Consider the following 20,298-nt stretch of genomic DNA (forward strand, 5'->3'; position numbering starts at 1 on the left):
TGATCTATCATGCTGGTTAACATGAGCTTTCCATACCTGAGCTGAGATTTAGAATTTTCTGATCTCCAAAACTGGCCCAGCCACGACCAGTGAACAGCACATTTTTGTAGGTCTACCTCCAAGGTATACATCCAACACCCTGATTTCTGGTCCTTTGTATTGCTTCCGTCCCAGTCCAAAGCATCTTATTTTTCACTTGGGTCGCCGCAGTTAAGGTCCTAACTTGTTTTTCAACACCACTGTCCAATTTCCTACTCCCTTGGGCCAACTGTCTTTTCATTACATGAATCACATTAGATTATTCTCCTTTTTTTTGGAAAAAAAAATCCTTTGATGACTTTCAGTTGCATGCACAATAACAGTCAATTTCTTACCGTGACCTACAAGGGCCTGAATGATGAGGCGCCTGCCTATTTCATCAAATCCATCCCACGACCGCCGTCTTCCTTGCGTGCGCTCCGTCTTTTCTGCCATGTTGCTTGAACTTCCTCCATCTCTACCTCTCAGGCTCACTGTACATGCCGGCCACACAGCACCCTGTTGCTCTGCATCTTTAGGTGTCAATATAAATGTTGCTCCCTCTTCAGAAGGCCACCCTCTGACCACACACTGTAAATTACCCCCTTCTGCTTTCTCCTCTGCAAACATGGCTCACTGTTTATTTTTGTTATACTACTAATTTTCAACCCATAATTAAAAAATGTGTTTATTTTTTTATTTTCTGCTTCTGTCACTACAGAGTAAGATCCGCATGGCCAGGAAATTTGCCTGGCACAGAGTAGGGCATTAATAATTGTTGAATGAGCTGATAAATGATTACTAATTATACCTTAATACATATTAATTACTCCTTTAATAAATGTAGAACACTTTTTTCTACACATTCTCAGACTCCAATAGCCACTATTCTGTCTTGTTTGTCAACTATCTTGCCAAAGCTTTAGCTATAGGAAGTTTTAAAGGTTGGGATGAGGAAAAAGATTTCTTTATGGGTCACTTTTCTAGAAATTGATGCCCGAATTAAAGATATGAATGGGTAACCAAATTAATTTATTGATGCAATGCAACAAAGCTAAGTAGCAGTGCACAAGGCAATCCCTCACTTAGGTATCCAATAAATACATTATCACATAATAAACTTTCTTTTGCCCTGGCTGGTGTGGCTCAGTGAACTGAGTGCTGGCCTGTGAACAAAAGGATCACAAGTTCGATTTCCAGTCAGGGCACATGCCTGGGTTGTGGGGCAGGTCCCCAGTAGGGGGTGCTCAAGGGGCAACCACACATGGATGTTTCTTTCCTTCTCATTCTCCTTCCCTTCCCCTCTCTAAAAATAGATAAATAAACCCTTAAAAAAAACCCCACCTTCTTATTTCCATTCTTCAGATTTATTTTCAGTTGCTTTGAAAGTGGCCACTTCTACTTCCTTCTACTCTGATAACACCATACTTAAATCTGAATATACAACTCACTTGAATATAAATTTTCCAAACAGAAATGCTACCATGACAAGTGGTGCTCTCCAATTTAATGCATAACCTTCTGATGCCAGGCATTCAAATTCTTTTCCTATAATTACAGATTTCAGTTGGGCTGAAACCAGACTTGATTGCCACATGTTTGTGCAATTAAATAGAAGAGCAGCTATCCTTTCTCCTGGTTCATCAAAGACTACCTGTCTCAAAGTAAAATAAACCAGTTAATTGAGTTAGACATCACTTTAAACATAACCCTTACTGATGTCACAACTGATCTATTAAATTCAAATGTCTCAAGCCAACACAAAAATGAAATCATGGTAGACCACACTACACACTGCGGGGCTTGAGTGCCTGTTGCCGGGGCCACGCTGGTCTCTCTGGACTGCTTGTGAAAATCCCCCTCCAACTCTAAGCTCCTTGTCAGAGGTCCTCCGGGCAGAATGCGTCCCCCAGCCTCAGTTTCTCCCACCGCACATCACACCACAGCAGTGTTAGGCTGTTAGTTTAAGGAAAACACTCTTCACCAAATAAACTGGAGTGTCTCCTGTGCCTGGTGAAACCCAATATAGAATGAGAATATAATCACAGATAACTTTATGCAGTTATATAGCTGAAGGCTCTGCCTGAAAGCTGAGTTCAGCTTACAACAGAGCAAAAGTGAGAAGCGAAGCTGTTTGTGGCCCCTACTGACTTCTCCCGGGACCGTAACCCTTCCAACAGGATCAAAAAGCGTAGGTATTGTCAATCAGTCTGTGCTTCTTTCCTCCAAGTGACATCGCCCTTGGTGGCCTAGCTCCAGAGGGCCTCCTCAGTGGCTAATGTCTTCCTGAAAAGAAGAGAAGCGACCTGTCCATCTCCTTCCACGCAGGCAGAGTAAATGTTGGTTTATCCGCTGTATTCTGGATCTAGTCATGCTGAAAGTTTTTTAAAAAATTATTTTTCATATGTTTCTGTGTTGCTCAGCAATAACAAGTCTGCATTTCTTTTTAGAGAAGGATTTCTTATTAACAATTGTATATGCCTAGTTCCAAGTATATGGAAAAAACCCCATTTTTTTCTGACTCATGACAAAACCAAAGGGTAAGCTATCTAAAGTATCGAAACAGGAGTTCCTTCATAGAATATAATAAAATAACAGGGAGGAGAGGGGAGATAGCCTGCATTAATACCTTCAAACAAAAGTTTATCCTCAGAATCAGAATCAAGACCTTTTACCTAAACAAGAAAGCAACTGAGTCTCAATAATACCTTGTATTTACAGAATATGTTCCTAAGATACTTAACATGCCATATCACACTATGTTATATCATCTTAGAGGCAGGTAGTCACAATTAGGATATCATTCATGTGAAATGATGGAGGAATAGCCATTCAGCACCTGGTACATAGACACTGCTTTTACTCTAGAAATAACACTGCACAACAGCACAGCTTTTCAACATGGACGTATAGAAATTCACCATTTCAAGAGATGTAGCTACTAAACCATATGAATCATCAGGACAAAGCCAGAAAACAAGTTACTCCCACTTTATAACCAGACACCAATGAGAAATAATAAGGTGAGAAAAAAGTTTGCAATATTTAGAACCTTAAATACATTTTCTCAACAAAAAATTCCAAATCAGAGCAAGGAAAACTTGATTAGGAAGGGAAATTTCAACCACACTATTAAACCATTGGGTTATTTTTAAAGGTTTGGTTACGTTAGGGGCAGTAGATTATTGTTTACTTTTTATAGAAAAGTGCTTTTCCTTAACTCCAATGATACTGGCATGAAGAGAGCTATCAATCAGGGTGACTGCCCCCTCTGGCTGCAGAATAGGGTTTATGAACTGCTCAGCTAACCACGGTGCCCACACCTCGGGCACTATGGGTCCAAACACAGGCACGGCTCCTCTGGTGTCATTCCCTGGCGTCTTCTAGAGGGTGAAGCATGTTTGCTCCTTCTGGGTTGTAAGAATGTAAGCCATGGCTATGACCAATGGCCAAGGGTCCACCTTTGAAAGGAACAGCCTGGCTTGGAAGTTAAGCTAAACTACAGAGGAGACGAGGGAGGGGAGAGAGAGGAAGAGAGAAAAGAAAAGAAGAGGAGGAGTGAGGACATCAAAAAAAGAGAGGTAGTGAGAAAGAAAGGTGGAAACATGGCTGACGAACCTAACGACTGCAGTTAGAACCTGTGTTCAGGCAAGTTCCATCCTGCCCTTGTGTGGTTTGACTGTCTAAACGAAGAAAGTCTTTCTGCTTAAGCGGTGTAGAGTAGGGTTTTTATTACCATTGTACATAACGATAATTTAACGATAATTAAGTGATAATTTAGTACAATGATAATTTAATGATAAACTGAAGTTACTCAGAAAAAACTTGCATTCACTCTTTAGTAATCTAAGTTCTAGTTTCCATGTCTGTGTCAAATACAATGATGTAACAAGTCAAATCAGCAAATATTTATGGAGATACCAGGAAGGGAAGGACACTGTGGCTTCGTACAGCAAAGACTACACCAGAAGTGAAGACATTGGGAAACAAAGATCAATGCAAACATCAAAAATTAAGCTATGGTATCAAATAAAAACAGACATCTCATTAGGCAAAATAGGATTAACTATCAAACAAAATTTTCAGATAGTAAGTATTGCAGGAATAGAGGAGGAAACACGCACATTTGGTAGCAACATTCCTTACCTCTACAGAGTCCAGCAGAAGTAAGGCCTGCTTGAGTGTGGTTGATAGGGCAACAATATGGGTGTAATAATTTATAGCTTTAATTTGAACATTCCACCTAAAATGTCCTATGGTGTGCTTGAGCGCGATAGGGTTATGTTACAGAATTACATGCTTAAGATTTTATAATAAAAGATTTTACAATAAAAAAAGCAGCGTTATTTGTCCCAGACCCTGTTTATCTCTGCTTAAGGTTCTGCTCACACAGGGAGGATCCCCGAGGTTTAACCCCCTTCACGGACCATGCTCTTCACTGACCACACCCATGCTTTCTACAACTGTCTCAGGGCTTCCATCACGCCCCTCCTTCCATTTAACTGCAGGAAATATGACACAACGCTTGCGCTGAGGCAAGGCCAGCTCCATGGTGCCCGTCTGTGTAAGCACACAGGGCTTTACATATGGTTTAATGATTCGCCATCTTGGAATTAACAATTTTTGAACAAGGGGCACAGCATCTCTGCTTCCTGGAAACTGCGTGGCTGATCCTGTGCTAAGGCGAGGGATAATGTTTTCCTACAAACAATTCAGACCAGCTGTCTTGCTTTTTAAAGCAGCCTATTTGCCAAGAGATGTGATATATTTCAGAAGTCAAAGGGCAAAGAGAAGCACACTCGCACCTTCTGTGTGTTCCTCCTTAGCCCTTTATTAAAATGAAATGATTTAGAAAAATGACAAGTCTGCAGTGGAGAGCACTTGGAATCTGTCAACACACGGCACTGCCAAAATGGAAGGCAAGCCACCAAGTGTGACTCAAAAGGCCCGTAGTATATTTTATTTCTAGGACATGACAGCACAGGATGAAGTACAAAGAAAGGGGGGGGGGGGTCCTGATTTTATGAGATACTTAGAGAGTGAAGAAAAGCAAGTTCTGGTCATGTCAAATGCCTAAAATGTAAATACAAGATTGTTGTTGATAGTGTTATGTAGAAACGCAACTCTGTCCCATGGGGACTGTGCATGTGAACTAGTCAATTTCAACATTTCCTCCAAGATGGCATCTCAGCAGCTATGTACTGGTGTTTGCAGTACAAGAGATTAGAGTGTCTACCTATGTTCTTGTCCCAGGACCCACGGAGTCACCACCACGGGACGCCAGTCTTCTGTGCAATTCACTTAGTTGGCCAGAATGGTTGCTCCTGAACAACAGCTTCCTTAGTCTTCCCTCGTTGCTGCCTAATTCTCGCCACTTGCACCCTCATTAGACTCTCCTCCCAGGTATCATGCAAATGACTGTGGAAGGTGAAATACTAGTCTTTCAGCTTTGTGCCTTGGTGTGACTGAGTTTCAGGCCCTTTTCCGGGAGGACAAGTTTAGATTAGACAGGAAAAGAGGCTTGTGGGACTCCAGTAAGTTTCACGAATGGAAGTTGTACATGATGTGCTGAGATTAAAAAAAACAAGTTCTTTTTTACAATTTTCTAAACTGAGCAAGCCTTGCTTGGCAAAAAATTGATAACATACAGCTAAGTCTGAAGTAAATGAACAAAAATTTAAGTGTACTTATTTTTAAGCCATTCTCCTATCTCACCTGCCTGGACTGACTTTTGACTAAAACTATCTTTTAGGTTAACCGCTACGATGCATTTTCAAGTAGAATAAGCTCATTATCTTCGGAGAGGATGTTTCAAACGTTTTCCTCCTTTTCATACTGCTCTGTTTTTCCATCTACATTCACCGAGGCAATTTCTTCTATGATAAATTGATGGAATCTGAGTATGTCTATGAGTCAGCACAAGCCAGGCACTGTGTGCACGGTCCCTAGATCGTAGCAATTAATTCCACCTTATTGAAGGATGTATCAGAATCTACTTACAAATGCAAACTGGGTGGGCGATCCCGGTTTTGTATGCAAGCAAGACCAAAATGAAGATAATAAGCAGAAAATTGCGGAATGCGGTGGTGTGGTGAGCAAAGTCCCTAAGGATGTAAGTTTTCTAAAAATCTAAAGCGAAGTCATTGTCAGTGCAAAGATGTTGGAAAGTATACTAAGTGGTTTCAATATTAGTGTTTGGTTTACAGCGTAGATTATGTTTCCACTTCATTCTCCTACTTGAACTAGCTATTTGGGGATGTTGTCCTGGGAGGGCGAGCTTTCTTCCTGAATTAACATTTAATATGCCTCTATGGAATCACATAATTATAGTGACAGAGACTTCAGTTCAGTGCTTAGGAGGAGAAATTTCCCTCATTCCTGAAAAGATTTGCTTTAGGAAATGCGATATAATTCTACAAGAATCTTGAAAGCTCTTTTAAAAAACATATAGATCATCTGTTTCCTGGTGACATCTGGAAGAAATTTTGATCCAAACAGTGACATTTTGACAATATCCCGTGAACTGAGCAAAAACAAAATGGAACTGATTCTTCTTACCTTTATAGTCTTTGCTGTTGGTCTTTGGAGGGGGGAGGTGAGTGGGTTTATCACCTCCAGGGGGCTGTTCCATGCCTGTTACATGGTCTGCTTTTGTGCTGTCTCCTCGCCATAGAGGTTGTTTTACCAGACAGGGTCCTCGCAAACCATCACCTCCTCATTCTCCACAGCGTCACAGCCTCGATGTTGATTCTTTCACCCAAACTCCTAGTTTTGCCAAATCTCAGCACCCTCTTAGCCCTGACCCCGGAGGTCAAGGCCCGTCTAATTGTTCACTCAGACCATAGAAGCTGGCAACGTGCGTGGTGTCACACCTAATAAAACACCAGTTTCAAAATGCCATCGTACAAATGCAAAAAGCCTACCTCTCTTGTAGAATGAGTTTGTTCTCTTTCTTCCAAAAGTCTTTAAAGTCAGAGCTGAATTCATGCCAGATACTGAAAAAAACATTTGGGGACACCTCCTTCTCTCCAATTTTTGGTTTCATGAAGAAATAGGCTGTGGTTTCCAAAAAGCTGTCAAAGGGTACACACACAGAGCATAAAAGTGATGATTACTTTCCAATATGGGATATTCCTTCTCCATCCAAACACTGATTTCATTCATGCACCGTTATGATTACCGAGAGGACACAGATTCTTCAGGCACCAACGGTAGGCAGTTCTCTGATGGTTTCATGTTAGAGTTTGGATACAGGTAGCAACAGACAAAACCCTCCGCATGCTGAGAACTCTCCGTGGTCCAATTCTATTTTCAAAATCAATCACTGTGTGTCCAGCATATTTCAGAAATGAGCCTGTAGTCAAGTTGAGACATACTGGGAACGGAGGGTCTATACTTTCTACACTCTAAAAAAAATTAAAAATACCAGCCATTTGCTACCAAACTAATGTATGTATTATATATTATATGTCTTATATGCTATTTGGCTTCCTGTTTTGCTACAGGAAAAAGCAAAAGTCCTAAGAGATGCTAACAAAGTCTCCCAGCGGTGAATGGGCACGATGTGGCAGCAGACTGTGACAGCAGATCGATGGTCTCCACAAGATGCCACTCAGAGGCTACCTCATATTACAGCTACATTAAGCTCAGAAGAGTTTCAAAAGGGTATTTGACAAAGAACATACAAGGGGTAAATGATAAGTTTACAACTTAACGAAAGTCTTCTATCCCCATGAACAATGCCTCGAAAAGGACCTAGGCTGATAAAGCTGACAATGTCATGGTGAATGAAGCTGCAAAGCGTGTGGCCAGAGTCACTGCAAAAAGAAGTGGTGGTCCAGTGACCCCTGTCCCCATCTCCCTTCCTTCCCTGCTTTGCCCTATGGCCAGCGCTCTTTCTGCCACACAAAACTCGAGTCCGATTTAACCTGAAGTAAAAATGTCTAAGGCGATTTGGTTTTGCCATATTGTGCTGTTTGTTTAAAGTGTGGGCACACATACATAGATGGACACATATCCGTGCACACATTCAGCTTCTCATGTGGCTGATTTCAAATCCCTACTATGCAAAAGTATGTCATTGACTTGGGCCTTAAAAAATGTCATGTGTAGCTCCAGCCAGGTAGCTCAGTTGGTTGGAGCATCATCCCGCAGACTGAAAGACTGTGCGTTTGATTCGGAGCACATACCCAGGTTGTGGGTTCGGTCTTGGGGTGTGTACAAGAAGGCAGCCAATTGATGTTTCTCTCTCTCTCCCCCCGCCACCCTCTCTTTCTAAGGCAATGAAGAAATATCCTCAGGTGAGATTAAAAATAAATTAATTTATTTTAAAAAATGAGATGTGTAGGATGATTTGCTCAGAAGGTAAAGGAGACGGAGTATCACACACAAAATCAAAATTTCCCAGCCACCCTGATTGTGGGTCACCCCGTGTGGCTGGTCTGCTCTGTCTTTTTTACTCTTGCCTTGTGGCTGTCCTGAAGCAGCAAGAAGGCCAGGGAAAACACCTTTTAGATTCTGGGGACAGATGACAGTACTGATTTGATCAAATGTGTGCCTTGCGGCAATTATTTCTTTCTTTCTAGTTTGCCTAGTAGGAAAATGACACAGTAGAATCATTTAATCCCGAGAAAGGGTCAGGCTGTAAAGTGGGCATGGTATGTGAGAATCTGGCTGCCACGAGCTATGGGAATGACATTAGAATGTGTCCCCAGAATGTGTTGATGACATGAAGGCTGCCAGGAGAGCAGACGGCAGGCAGCATAAATAGTTGGACACATATCTGGGTCATATTTTATGAAAACTGATAAAGCACACACACCTCCCTCCTGGGAAACCCAATCTTTTTCCTTATATGCCCAAAGACTATTTATGACCCATATGGCTGAAATTAGGTCTGATATTCTTTGGCTCTCCATTTAGTCTTTTTCGTCATTTCTCTAGTAATTATGCTTTATAAAATTGATTATTACAAACCAGGCCAGGCCACGTGGGCAGTTCTCTAAACTGTAAAAGCTGGTTCATGCAGCCATCTTAAAACATTCTGAAAGTTCCATCATAAGGTAGCAGGTGTAAAGGAAGGATACAGGACTAAGAATGAGAAGACATAGAATAGTGAATCCCGACTCTGACCAGCTATACGAGCAAACCATTAAACATCACTGTGACTCAGCTTTTTCATCCGTATACCAGAGTATCATAAACAATTGTTTTGAAGTTTAATGGAAAAATAAATAAATTTCCACAGTGTTTGTTGACTGTTTTAACATATGGTAAATTTATTTAACATTGCATATTACTTTATACTACATATACTACATATTACACATTCAAAATATAAATATTTATTCCCTAAAATTTTTCTCTAAATTGTAACTAACATAACTGCGGCTAATTTATTAACAGATACACAGGTGATCATGTTTCCTACAGACATTTTTGAGTTAGTGGCATGCAGAGAGGGTTCTGATGGTGGTAATAATTACTCTAATTATTTAATAATTTCCTCTTGGCTTTTGTAATAAATTTCCCACATCATTTTAAGAAGGTAACAACTTTTGAGCTCCAGTCTCTTCGTCTGTAAAATGGAAGCTATGCTTGCTCTTTGAAGGTTGTTATGAAGATGAGATGCAAAGTACCTTGCCAGTTATGAACTGCGATGTAAAATAGCAATGTATATATTAACTTTATAAGATGCAAACATTTTTTCATTTAAAATGATACCTGTGGAAAAACTTGATGAATTTTTGAGACAAACGGGTCAGTGTGTAAAACTGGCTGACAGCGTGACTCTCACGGAAGAGAACCTATGTCTGTGGCCATTTCTTTGGAAAGGACCGTGGTAAAAGAATAAGTGTCACCCAAGAGTGCAACCGGAGAGTAAAGGATCTCTGAGGGACACTGTCCCCGCTGTGTTCAGCCACCCCATCGTCAGAAGAAAGTCTAAGCACTTTTCAGAAACAACCAATCAAATAAGAGGGCCGTAATTTGTACATGTTATCGAGGTTCCTTGAATTCCAGACGCCTTTTCAGCTCTACAATCCTGTCCTCCGTTAGTTGGTGTTCAGCTAATTCATTAATGTGACGAAAGATACCCACTTAGGTGATTGAGGGTAGGGAGAGGCCCCGTCCTTTCTGAATTACCCCCTTCTAGTAAATCTGAAGCCCAGAAGAGCCCATCCACCATATAGCAAAGTGGGATCACTGAAAAGAACAGATGTCTTATCGGGATCTTCCTCGCTACACAGGCTCTCCTGTGAGTCTCTCTTGAATTAAGCCTGGGACACTGAGAGCCAGTAGCGAACAGAGCTGCAGTTATAACCCTGAGAAAATGCAGAAGTCACAGTAAGAGACAACTCCAGAGAACCCTCTAATCTGCTGCTCAAATGCCCCTTTGTGTAAAAGATCAGTATCACACTTTTTCCACTACGAACGTTAAACAACACAAACATGCTGCTCACAATGCCAGCAAGAGAAGCCACAGAGTTCTGAAAACATGGCTTCAGCCACAGAACTGTGTGGGATTTCCCTGAATCCCCGGCCATAAAGAGAGCAACTAAGATACTAAAACCAGAGCTCGTGGAAAAATATCCACAAAAACACTGTGTCCAATATCCTCACAAACCTCAAAATGCAAGCAGGTGGCACAAACCACAGAGAGGGCAAAAACCCATGGGTAACGTCATTGGCCCGGGGGGAGGCAACAGGGGACTCAGAGAACCCAGCTGTTCGTGTGAGCTATGCCTGAGTTGCGTGGTGAGGGCACTGTGTGAAATGCAGATGGTGTCTACAGAGTTGTGCACTTGAAATCTGCATGATTTTATGAACCAGTGCCACCCCAATAATTTCAATAACAAATAGAAAAGGAAAAGCAAAGAGAGAAAAAGTAGAGAACAGGAAAGAAGACACAAACAAGGAATGAGAAGGAAGAAAGATCAAGTCCTAAACAAAATTATTACAAAAAACAAACAAACAAAGCAACACAATGGATCTACAGACCAAGGAGAACATGCCAGAGAGATATATCGATGAAATAGATGGAAACTGTTGGCTAATATTTAAAACATGCTAAAAGAAGTTAACGAAATGATAGAGGCTGTAATGAAACATAATTTGAAATCAGAAAAACTCAGAAACTAAATAACAAGATTTAATAAAGAACATAAAATTTAAAATACTTCACACATGAAGACCAAACTGAGTAGCAGAAGAGCTAATATGACCAACAAAATTTCTTAACAGAAATAGAAGATAAAATGAAAGAAACCTTTAAAGATCAAAGAGAAATTACAAAAAAAAGTGAGAGAAAGTTCCAAATACATGACACAAGAAATTCCATGTGTATTATACAAGCCCCTACAAAAAACAACCAAAGCAATGAAATAGAATACACTTAATAATATGATTCAAGAATATTTTTCTGAAAAAAAAAAATTGAAACTACATGTTGAATGTGTGTGCCAGTAATCAAAACTGAAACATATTCTAGTAAAACTACTGTATTTAAAAATAATAAGGAAAAAATTTGTTCATTGTGCAAAAAAAAGTCATTATAAAGAAAAAAATCTTACTATGAAACATTTAGACAATACCCTATGTTGGAGGACAGTACAATAACATATTTAAGATACTAAAACCACAAGTGTGAGCTGAATATTGTTAGCCAAGAAAACTGACTTTGGAGTGTGAAGGACACAGGAAAACTGTCTTCAGTATGAAATAATTCAAGGAACATCGTTCTAATGATCAATTATTGAGAATTTACTACAGAATGAGGTTCAGAAAATGAAGATGGCAGAAAAGACATTGATATATGGATTAGCAGATCAGAATTCTTAACGTGGAAAAGGACATAGAATGTCAAATCTTACAGGTAAGAACTCTATCCTAAATTTGAACTGGAAGTATAAAAAAACAACATATTTTAATTCTAGTTCTGTCCACTGAAAAGCATAGTTACAATACTAATTAGGTAAAAATTAACAATACTGGAACCCAGACTGTGATCAGCAAAGATCACATTGCAAACTCTTTTTACCTTTGCACATGTTTAAAGTTTTCATAATAAAGAATGTGTTAAATTACAAATGCACACACACAGGTTAGTACAAAGAAGTAATGAATGGCTATAAGAATCTTTCAAAATGGCATTCTAGAAATATTTCTTAAAGGCTATAACATTACTTGAAAGACCTCTACTGGATACTGTTTTTGACTACAAGTTACATTACACAGGTAATTAAAATAGCTTTGATTTCCTTATTTGAAAAGTGGGCACACTACAAAATGAGAATTATATTCTTTTTAACTTCTCATCTGTTTTTAAGGCAGTCTTTATCTGGAAACTGTACACATAAAGAATGACTCAAAACTTAGTTTTTATTACAACCAAAATGTCCTAGTAATTATCCTAAAATAGTATTTTCTTGCCACAAGTTATGACCTGTAGGGAGAAGCATGTTCTCTGCAAATGAAAACATTTAAAAATATTGTATTGCCTGCTAGTTCTATCAGTTACTTCCCACCTATGAACAGGATCTAGCCTTGGGTGAGCACTATCGAAAACCATGAATTTAAGCCCAACCATTCTGTTGGCACCTACTCCGTAGAAGTCGTAGATGAGGACACTACCACTTTCATTTACTTCCTCAGTGAGTAGGTATGCCAGGCACCACGCATGGCAAGGCAAAGACAAAGAAAAATGCAAGCTTGAGACTATCCTGCTGAAGTAAAGTAAGTCAGACAGAAAAAGCTAAGAACCATGCAATCTCACGCACATGCGGGACATAAAACTGAAAGCAACAAGTGAGCAAACAAGAAAAACAAACAAACAAAAACTCAGAGACACAGACAACAGTATGGTGGTTACCAGAGGGAAGGGATGGGGGTGGCGGGAGGTAAAGGGGGTCATATATGGTGACAGAAGATTTGACTTTGGGTGGTGGGCACACAATGCAATGTACAGAAGACGTATCATAGAATTGAAACCTATATAATCTTATTAACCAATGTCACCCCCAATAAATTTAATTTTAAAAAATGCAACTGCTATTCAAAACAATTCGTTGTGTTATGCCTCAGTTTACGGGCTGCCAGACGTTGACCACGGATCTCAGAACCGAATCCTTATAAGAATAACTGCTTTGCTCTCGTATATACTTCAAGAATGGTAAACACTCCAAGACAAGGTTCAGACTGACAAGGTGCTCTTCAACGACCTGAAAGCAGACTGAAAATAACACACGAGAGGACTCTGTGATGTGTGGAGGCTTGTTCCAGAAAGGATCTTGGTTATTAAAAAAAAGGATGTACCCCCAAAAGTAATCTGGGACGAGTGATATAAAGATGGGCTAATCTTCAGGGTCATCAGTACTATTATTTCACTTTTTACTGACTGATGTCAAAGAGGCTTTTGACATCTATTAGAGTAATAATACCATATCATTACCCACTGGCTTCTTGCTCCTGACAGTCCGGCCTTGCAGGGTCTGACATTCTGATTCTATACCTTGTTCTTTGTTTGCCTGGACTATTCTTGACCCCAGGACCCATGGAGCTGCCCTCACCTGTTCTGATCTCTTGCCTTGGTGAGCTCTTCCACGAAAAGCCAGAGTCAAATTGCAACAATAGATTCCCCTAATACTCCTGCTTGATTTTTCTCCACAGCACTCCCTGCCATCAGAAATACTAGAGATTCTGTCTACCTGTTTACTGTTTGTCTTCCTCTGCTATAATTTGTCCTTTTCAAGGCATTTTTATCTTTTATGTTCACTGCTTTATTCCCAACACCCAAACAAGAATTGTGGGAAAAAATACTTGCTTAAAGAATGATTTCTACTGAATAGCTACACTACATACTTCTGGGGACAAAAATTTTGGTGTTTAGGGACACTGTAGTAGAAGAAATCTGTTCAGCTTCTCAATAGCCTTGGTCTCGAAAGACCAAGATTTTGTATTAGCTCCACCCACCCTGCACCTACGTTGACTTAAATAACTTTGGTTAAGTCTCAACACCTCATTTCTTTTTTTCTAAAAAGACTTTGTTAATTTATTTTTAGAGAGATGGAAAGGGAGGGAGGAGGAAAGGAAGAGAAACATTGATGTGTGAGCGATACATCCAACAGTTGACTCTCACAAGCCCCCAACCAGGAACCTGGCCTGCAACCCAGGCATGTGCCCTGACTGGGAATCGAACCATGACCTTTCAGTTCACCAGCTGGCACTCAATCCATTGAGTCCCACCAGCCAGGGCTCACCACCTCATTTCTAAAACGAGAATGACAATGCTTCCGACCTAATCAGATTATCATGAGGCTTAAGTGAGACCAAGTATGTAATGCGGTTCATGGAGTTGCCAGGCCCATAATGAGACCCGTAAGTGATGGATCTTATCACTTATCACTTATTACTGGTGACGGCGGCATGAAAGCTTCCTCCTGAATCTTCCTTGTGTGTTCACAGAGTGTAAAAAGACATGGCACTCCTTCTCCGTACCAAACAATTAAGGAGAGCAATTCCTTTCTCTTTTTCCTATACCCTCCCGAATTATGAGATAACAAAACTGATGTCAGTCTCCTTGGGGACTGCAGGCCGGCCCCAGAATGGCTCAGTCCACCCTTACCCTTTCCTCCTTACTCATCTATGCAGTTTATCTCCCTTGGCTCAGAAGAAAGTTTATAGTGACTCCAGCCAAGAGAATTCCTCTCACTTCATTTATGCAAAAAGAACAAACATATCTTTCTGCCCTGGTATCATATAAGAGGTGAACAGCAACAACAGGATACATCCTTTATTCTTGACTTGACTTCATACGACTGTTTCATGTCCCATGACCTATACTGCAAACACACGAACACACACACACTTGCAGTTTTCTGGCACCTATTTAACACGCATATCATAGTCAGCAGCTAAGCCAAGAGGTCTGCTGAAAGAAGGAAATCCATTTAATTCCACTTCCCTTTCCTCCCACCACAAATATAGCCGTAGTTATCAGTAAAGCTAATACCACAATTCAGATCTGAGTTGTTCTGATATTCTGCTCCATCTCCAAGCTCTGTGTAGACCAGTGCAGGCCAATTATTAATGTCTCTCTAATGCTAATACCAACAAGCCTTGGGACCAAAGTCCTCCCTCCCTGGCTCAACTGCCAAAAGCATTTCAGGCTATTCTGAGATATTTCTATATTTGGACTGGTGGGTGGAAGTGAAGGGTCTGAGGAGGTAGTTTCTTAGACGCATTCTGTGATCTAAGGGGCCTTCCAGCAATTCAGTCCTGGGTCAGTTGTTCTAAGTAGGACTGGGCTGACTTCTTCTCTGTTTCCTCTGTTACTGTCCCTCCTTCTTTCTCTCAAATCATCATCCTTTGGGGGTTTAACAAACAAATAAAAAAAAAAATCAGGTACTAAATGAGAGTTCAGACAGACTAAGAATTACTCCTGTATGAGTTAAGTTAGCTCCTATAGTCAGAACCGAGAACATAAAGCATCTCAGCATTAAACAAGAGGCCAAGAGAGCATAAGAGTTTAAATGAACTGCCAAGGGTCATCATCATAAATCTTCCTTTGCTTTTGCCATTTTTATTGTGCAATGTTGGGTTTTGTAATATTATTCTTCAGAACAAACTAAAGTCTCAGGAGAAAGATCTATTTTCAGTTAAAGCCTTCTACAAATAACTGAAGTTTTTGGTATCTTAAATCATCATCTCATTTCCACTTTCTTCCTACACCCCTAGAGAAGCTTATATGAAGTATAATACATTTTATTACTCCAATAAGGAAGAATAAATCCCCTTGCTCATTATTAAAAGGCCTTTGAGGGGTCTCCCACATCTTCTAAAAAGCACAAAGAATAACCGTTAGGCCAACGATTTTGTTCCAAACAACAGAAAATCAGAGGAATTAAGATTGGGAAGAGGACAAACTGGTTGTTTCTTTTCTCTTAAAATGAAGAACTGTGGTATTTCCACTTTCAGGGTAATTGTGATCTCAAAATAGCCAATTGTTCTTACCAAAAAAAAAAAAAAGGTAATTCAGCATCAGAGCAAACATCAGCTCATACAAAACATGAAAGAGAAGCTGGAAAATCCAAGTGACACATTTTCAGGCTCAATTTGGCCCTGAAGAGACAATGTAAATTGAGACTTCAGCTGAGCCTTAAAATCAGGAACCAGACAACAAAATCTCACTTTCCTAATTTCTTTACCTTTTCACCACTCTAAAACTTACTCTCTCTATATAACCCCATCATTGCACCTTCATCTCCCAGGGGAAACATTCATCACCTGTAAACCAATCCTAAGTTATTCACCTCAGCAGAGTTAACCTATCCACAACTACTTTCTTTAGGCAAGTTTCGAATCCATTGTGTCTTATTTCCAGCATCTAAAATCTCTTATCATTGGCTCATTCCCCCAGTGCAAAAGCATATCCAGATTTCTTCATTCAAAACTATTTCACTCAGCTATTCAGACTCACTGAAAGGTGCCATTATTTATGAAGAGCTGGTTTATAATTCAATACTTCTGTGTCCTCACTCATTTTGAAAACCGCCTTCACAGACCACCCTTCCACTATTTTTTTCTCAGGGGTCCCTAACTTAAACCTATAACCTTTAGTAATTTTCATCCTTACGCCCTTAAAAAATGGAACTATTCCCGTGCTGCTTATTTGAACTTGAAAATAAGAGAACAAATAAGAAAATATTAACAGAGCTTTTTTTTTTTTTAAACTCCTTTAGGTTAAACCCATGCAAATGGAATTAAATACATTATTTCAATTTATCCTTCCTGAAAGTTTCTCCTTCCTAAAAGATTATCTTTCCTAAAAGATTATGGAATCTTTGGTTTCTCTACTTCAGAGCTTCACTTTCTATTAATTTTAGATTTACAGAAGTGTTGAAAAAAGAGAGATACAGAATTCCCATATAGCTTTCACTCTGCCTTTCTGAATATCAGCGTCTTATACAATCACAATACATTGCTGAAGCTAAGAATTAACGTCGATAACGTGACAGTAAAGGAATTGTTTTGGCAGGAGCTCCTAAAAACTTTCTTCAGCGAAAGAAACAGATGAGTAGGGAGGAAACAGTAACAGTGGTTAACCCGCTCTGGGGCTGGCCGGCTGTCTGCTAAGAGACGACATGCTGACATCGGTTTAAATTTATATAAAAGTCCTGTGTTACATCATAAGTAAGGGGTGGGGTAAGGGAAATAGAGAAAGGAAATGAAACCAGACAAAGTGTGCTCTCTGACTACGCTGGAATTAAATTCAAAATCAATAACAGAAAGATTAACAGGAAAGTTTCTAAATCATTTCTGAAGAATTTATAGGTCAAAGAGAACCTCTCAAGGGAAATTAGAAAATTTTTGCATTGAAAATATGATACATCAATATTGTGGGATATAGATAAAGCCGAAATTAGATGAAAATGTATAGCATAAAGTGTTCATATTAGAAAAAACATTCTTTAAGATCAACAACATAATATTCCACCTCAGAGAACTAAAGTCAAAAGTATAATTTAAGTCTAAAGCCAGCAGAAGAAAACAAATTCTAAAAATTAGAGCAGAAATAAATGCAATTGAAAACAGAAAAAACTAGAGAAAAATCAGCAAAACGAAAAACTTTTTTATTTTAAATAACAAGAAAATCGATTAATTTCTAGCCAGGATAACTATAGGGGAAAAAAAAAAGAAATAACTTGTGCTCATATGGAAGGAAGGAAGAAAGGAAGGAAAAAAAGAAGAAAGGAAAAGAAAGGGAGGGAAGGAGGGAAGGAAAAAAGGAAGGGAGGGAGGGAGGGAAGAAGGGAGGGAGGGAGGGAGGGAAGAAGACGTGACTAAGGTAAAATGAGGCTAAATGGATAGGCTCTAATCCAATATAACTGATGTCCTTATGAGACTAGATTAGGACACAGACACACAGAGAGGAAAGAAGGAAAAAAGACATAACAAAGATCTTAGAAGTGGAAGCTGTGTTCATATATACACAATACGGTGAGAGAGAGAGAACACATTAGCAATATGAAAAATAAAGGAAGCATTATCATTATTAATATCATAGCCATTTACAGAAGTATTATGAATAATTCTATGCCCACAAATTTGATAACTTAGATAAACTAGTTAAATTCTTTGAAATACACAAACTACCAAAACTGTCACAGGACAAATAAGTCAACTGAGACACCTACATCTATTAAAGAAATTAAATCAATAATTCATAACCTTCCAAAAAAGTAAAAACCAGGCTTAGGTGGGTACCCTGATAAGTTCTACCAAACTTTTATAAGAGAAATGGTAGCACTTCTCTACAATCTCTTCCAGAACATAGAAGCAGAAGAAATAGTTTCTAACTCATTCTACGAGACCAGCATTCGCTTACACCAGAACAACGCAAAGACATTACAAGAAAGAAAACATGAAGGTCAATATTATGCTTGAACATAGATGCAGAAATTCTCAACACAACATTACCAAATAGAATTCAACAGGAATAAAATAGGTGTATACCATGACCAAGTGTGGTTTACTCTAGTTACACAAAATGGGTTTAATATTCAAATAAAACAACTTAATCTACCATATAAACAAGTGAAAGAAAAAGGTAATATGATGTTAGCAGTTGATGTGAAAAAAAAGTATTTGAGAAAATCTAACAACATGATAAAAACTCCAAGCAAACTAGGAATAGAGAGCTTGCTCAACTTAATAAGGTACATCTGTGGAAACACCTGCAGCTAACGTGATACTTGATGATGAGAGACTGAATGCCACTCTCCCAGGACAGATGAGGCAAGGGCAGCCTCTCCACCGTTCCCTTCTAACATTGTACTGAGCCTTAGTAGCTAATGCAGTAAGACAAGTAAAGGAAATAAAAGGTACACAGATTGGAGAGGAAGACTCAAATCTGTCTTTATTTGCAGATACATATGTCTGTGTAGAAAATGCCAAAGAATCTACAAAATATCTCCTGGAACTAATAAACAAGTAAAGCAAGTTGAAATGCATAGGTCAATATATAAAAAAAAATTGCTCTTCTACATACCAGCATAGAACAACTAAAGTTTGAAATTAAATTATATACAAATACACACATACATGTCACTCTAGCACAAAAACTAAGCATGAAATACTTAGGTATTATATATGATGTGTGTGAGGAAACCAACAAAAGTCTGATAAAAAAAAATCAAAGAAGGTATAAATAAATGGAGAGATATTCCTCTACACGGTTAAGAATAGCCAATACTGTAAAGATGCCAGTTCTTCCCAACTGATTCTTGTAATCCCAAACAAAACCCTAACAAGTTATTTTGTGAATATTGACAAACCAATTCTAAAGTTTATATGTGGAAGCAAAAGACCTAGAACAGGCATCGCCACACTGCAGAAGCAAAACAAAGTTGAAGGCTTCACATTACCCAATTTCAAGACTTATTATAAAACTACAGCAATCAGGACAGCCTGGTGTGGGGGAAGAGCAGACACATACATCCATGACATAGGATGTATATTATTTCAGAAAGGGGCTAAGAGAGTAAATAATTAATATTTGTTAATTAAAGGTATTGCAAGTAAGAGGAGTCAGTGCATCATTCCTGTGGCAGCCATAAGTGCGCATCTTTACAAACACCCAGACTTCCAGCTGCAGAAGAGAATGGAAGTGCCCAAGGGCCCCAGCGGCTTTGCTCTGACGGCAACCACACTGCTTTCAGGAAGTCCCAGGGTTGTTTCCTGCTAGCAAGGGAGCACAGCAGGGACCCTGCCGCAGGGGCGGGTCTAGGAGACACAAGGTCCTAAAGGGCAACTCTGTCTCGGCGACTTCCCATCAGCTTTGCCAAGACCTTCTTGTAACTGCCCTGCAGTCTGAGACTTTCTCTCCCTGCCCTCTCTTCCATGGCGGCTGGACCTGCGTCTGGGTCTGACAGCTGCCCTGGCTTCTTCTGGCTCCCTTCCCATTCTTCCCCAATAAATCCGGTGTTGGCACCTGCTACTTGGAGAACCTGAAATAACATAAGCAGGGCTGTAAGGAACCTGAGAAAACAAGCAGAGAGAAGGGGTTCCGGGACAGATTCACTCGCCGCCCCACTGTCCTCAGTGGCATGTGGGGCACAGACAGACCCTCGGCACAGTGGAGGCCATGAGCTGCTGAAGATATCACCAGAGTTAGCCTAAGAAAATGTCCTGGTGAAGAAGGGGATGTCCTCGCAAGTGTGATGATCCCGAGAATTGAAAACACGGCGACGACAATGCCACATAGACAGTGGGGCTGGCTGGCTC

The 20,298-nt window shown here is 39.7% G+C and overlaps 1 protein-coding gene across 2 annotated transcripts in view; it reads right to left on the reverse strand.

The window, feature by feature from the left end:
• FMN2 (formin 2) overlaps nucleotides 1-20,298 on the reverse strand; it is a 269,775-nt gene that overhangs the window by 26,308 nt on the left and 223,169 nt on the right. For both annotated transcript variants that reach the window (XM_054576717.1, XM_054576716.1), the window contains one exon: nucleotides 6,942-7,091. In XM_054576717.1, the coding sequence (XP_054432692.1) occupies nucleotides 6,942-7,091 (150 nt within the window). The remainder of the gene's footprint in view (nucleotides 1-6,941; nucleotides 7,092-20,298) is intronic.

The sequence above is a fragment of the Pteronotus mesoamericanus genome, unplaced genomic scaffold (assembly GCF_021234165.1).
Source record: "Pteronotus mesoamericanus isolate MK-2021 breed Mesoamerican mustached bat unplaced genomic scaffold, CSHL_Meso_final contig_347, whole genome shotgun sequence".
In the NCBI taxonomy this organism is placed as follows: domain Eukaryota; kingdom Metazoa; phylum Chordata; class Mammalia; order Chiroptera; family Mormoopidae; genus Pteronotus; species Pteronotus mesoamericanus.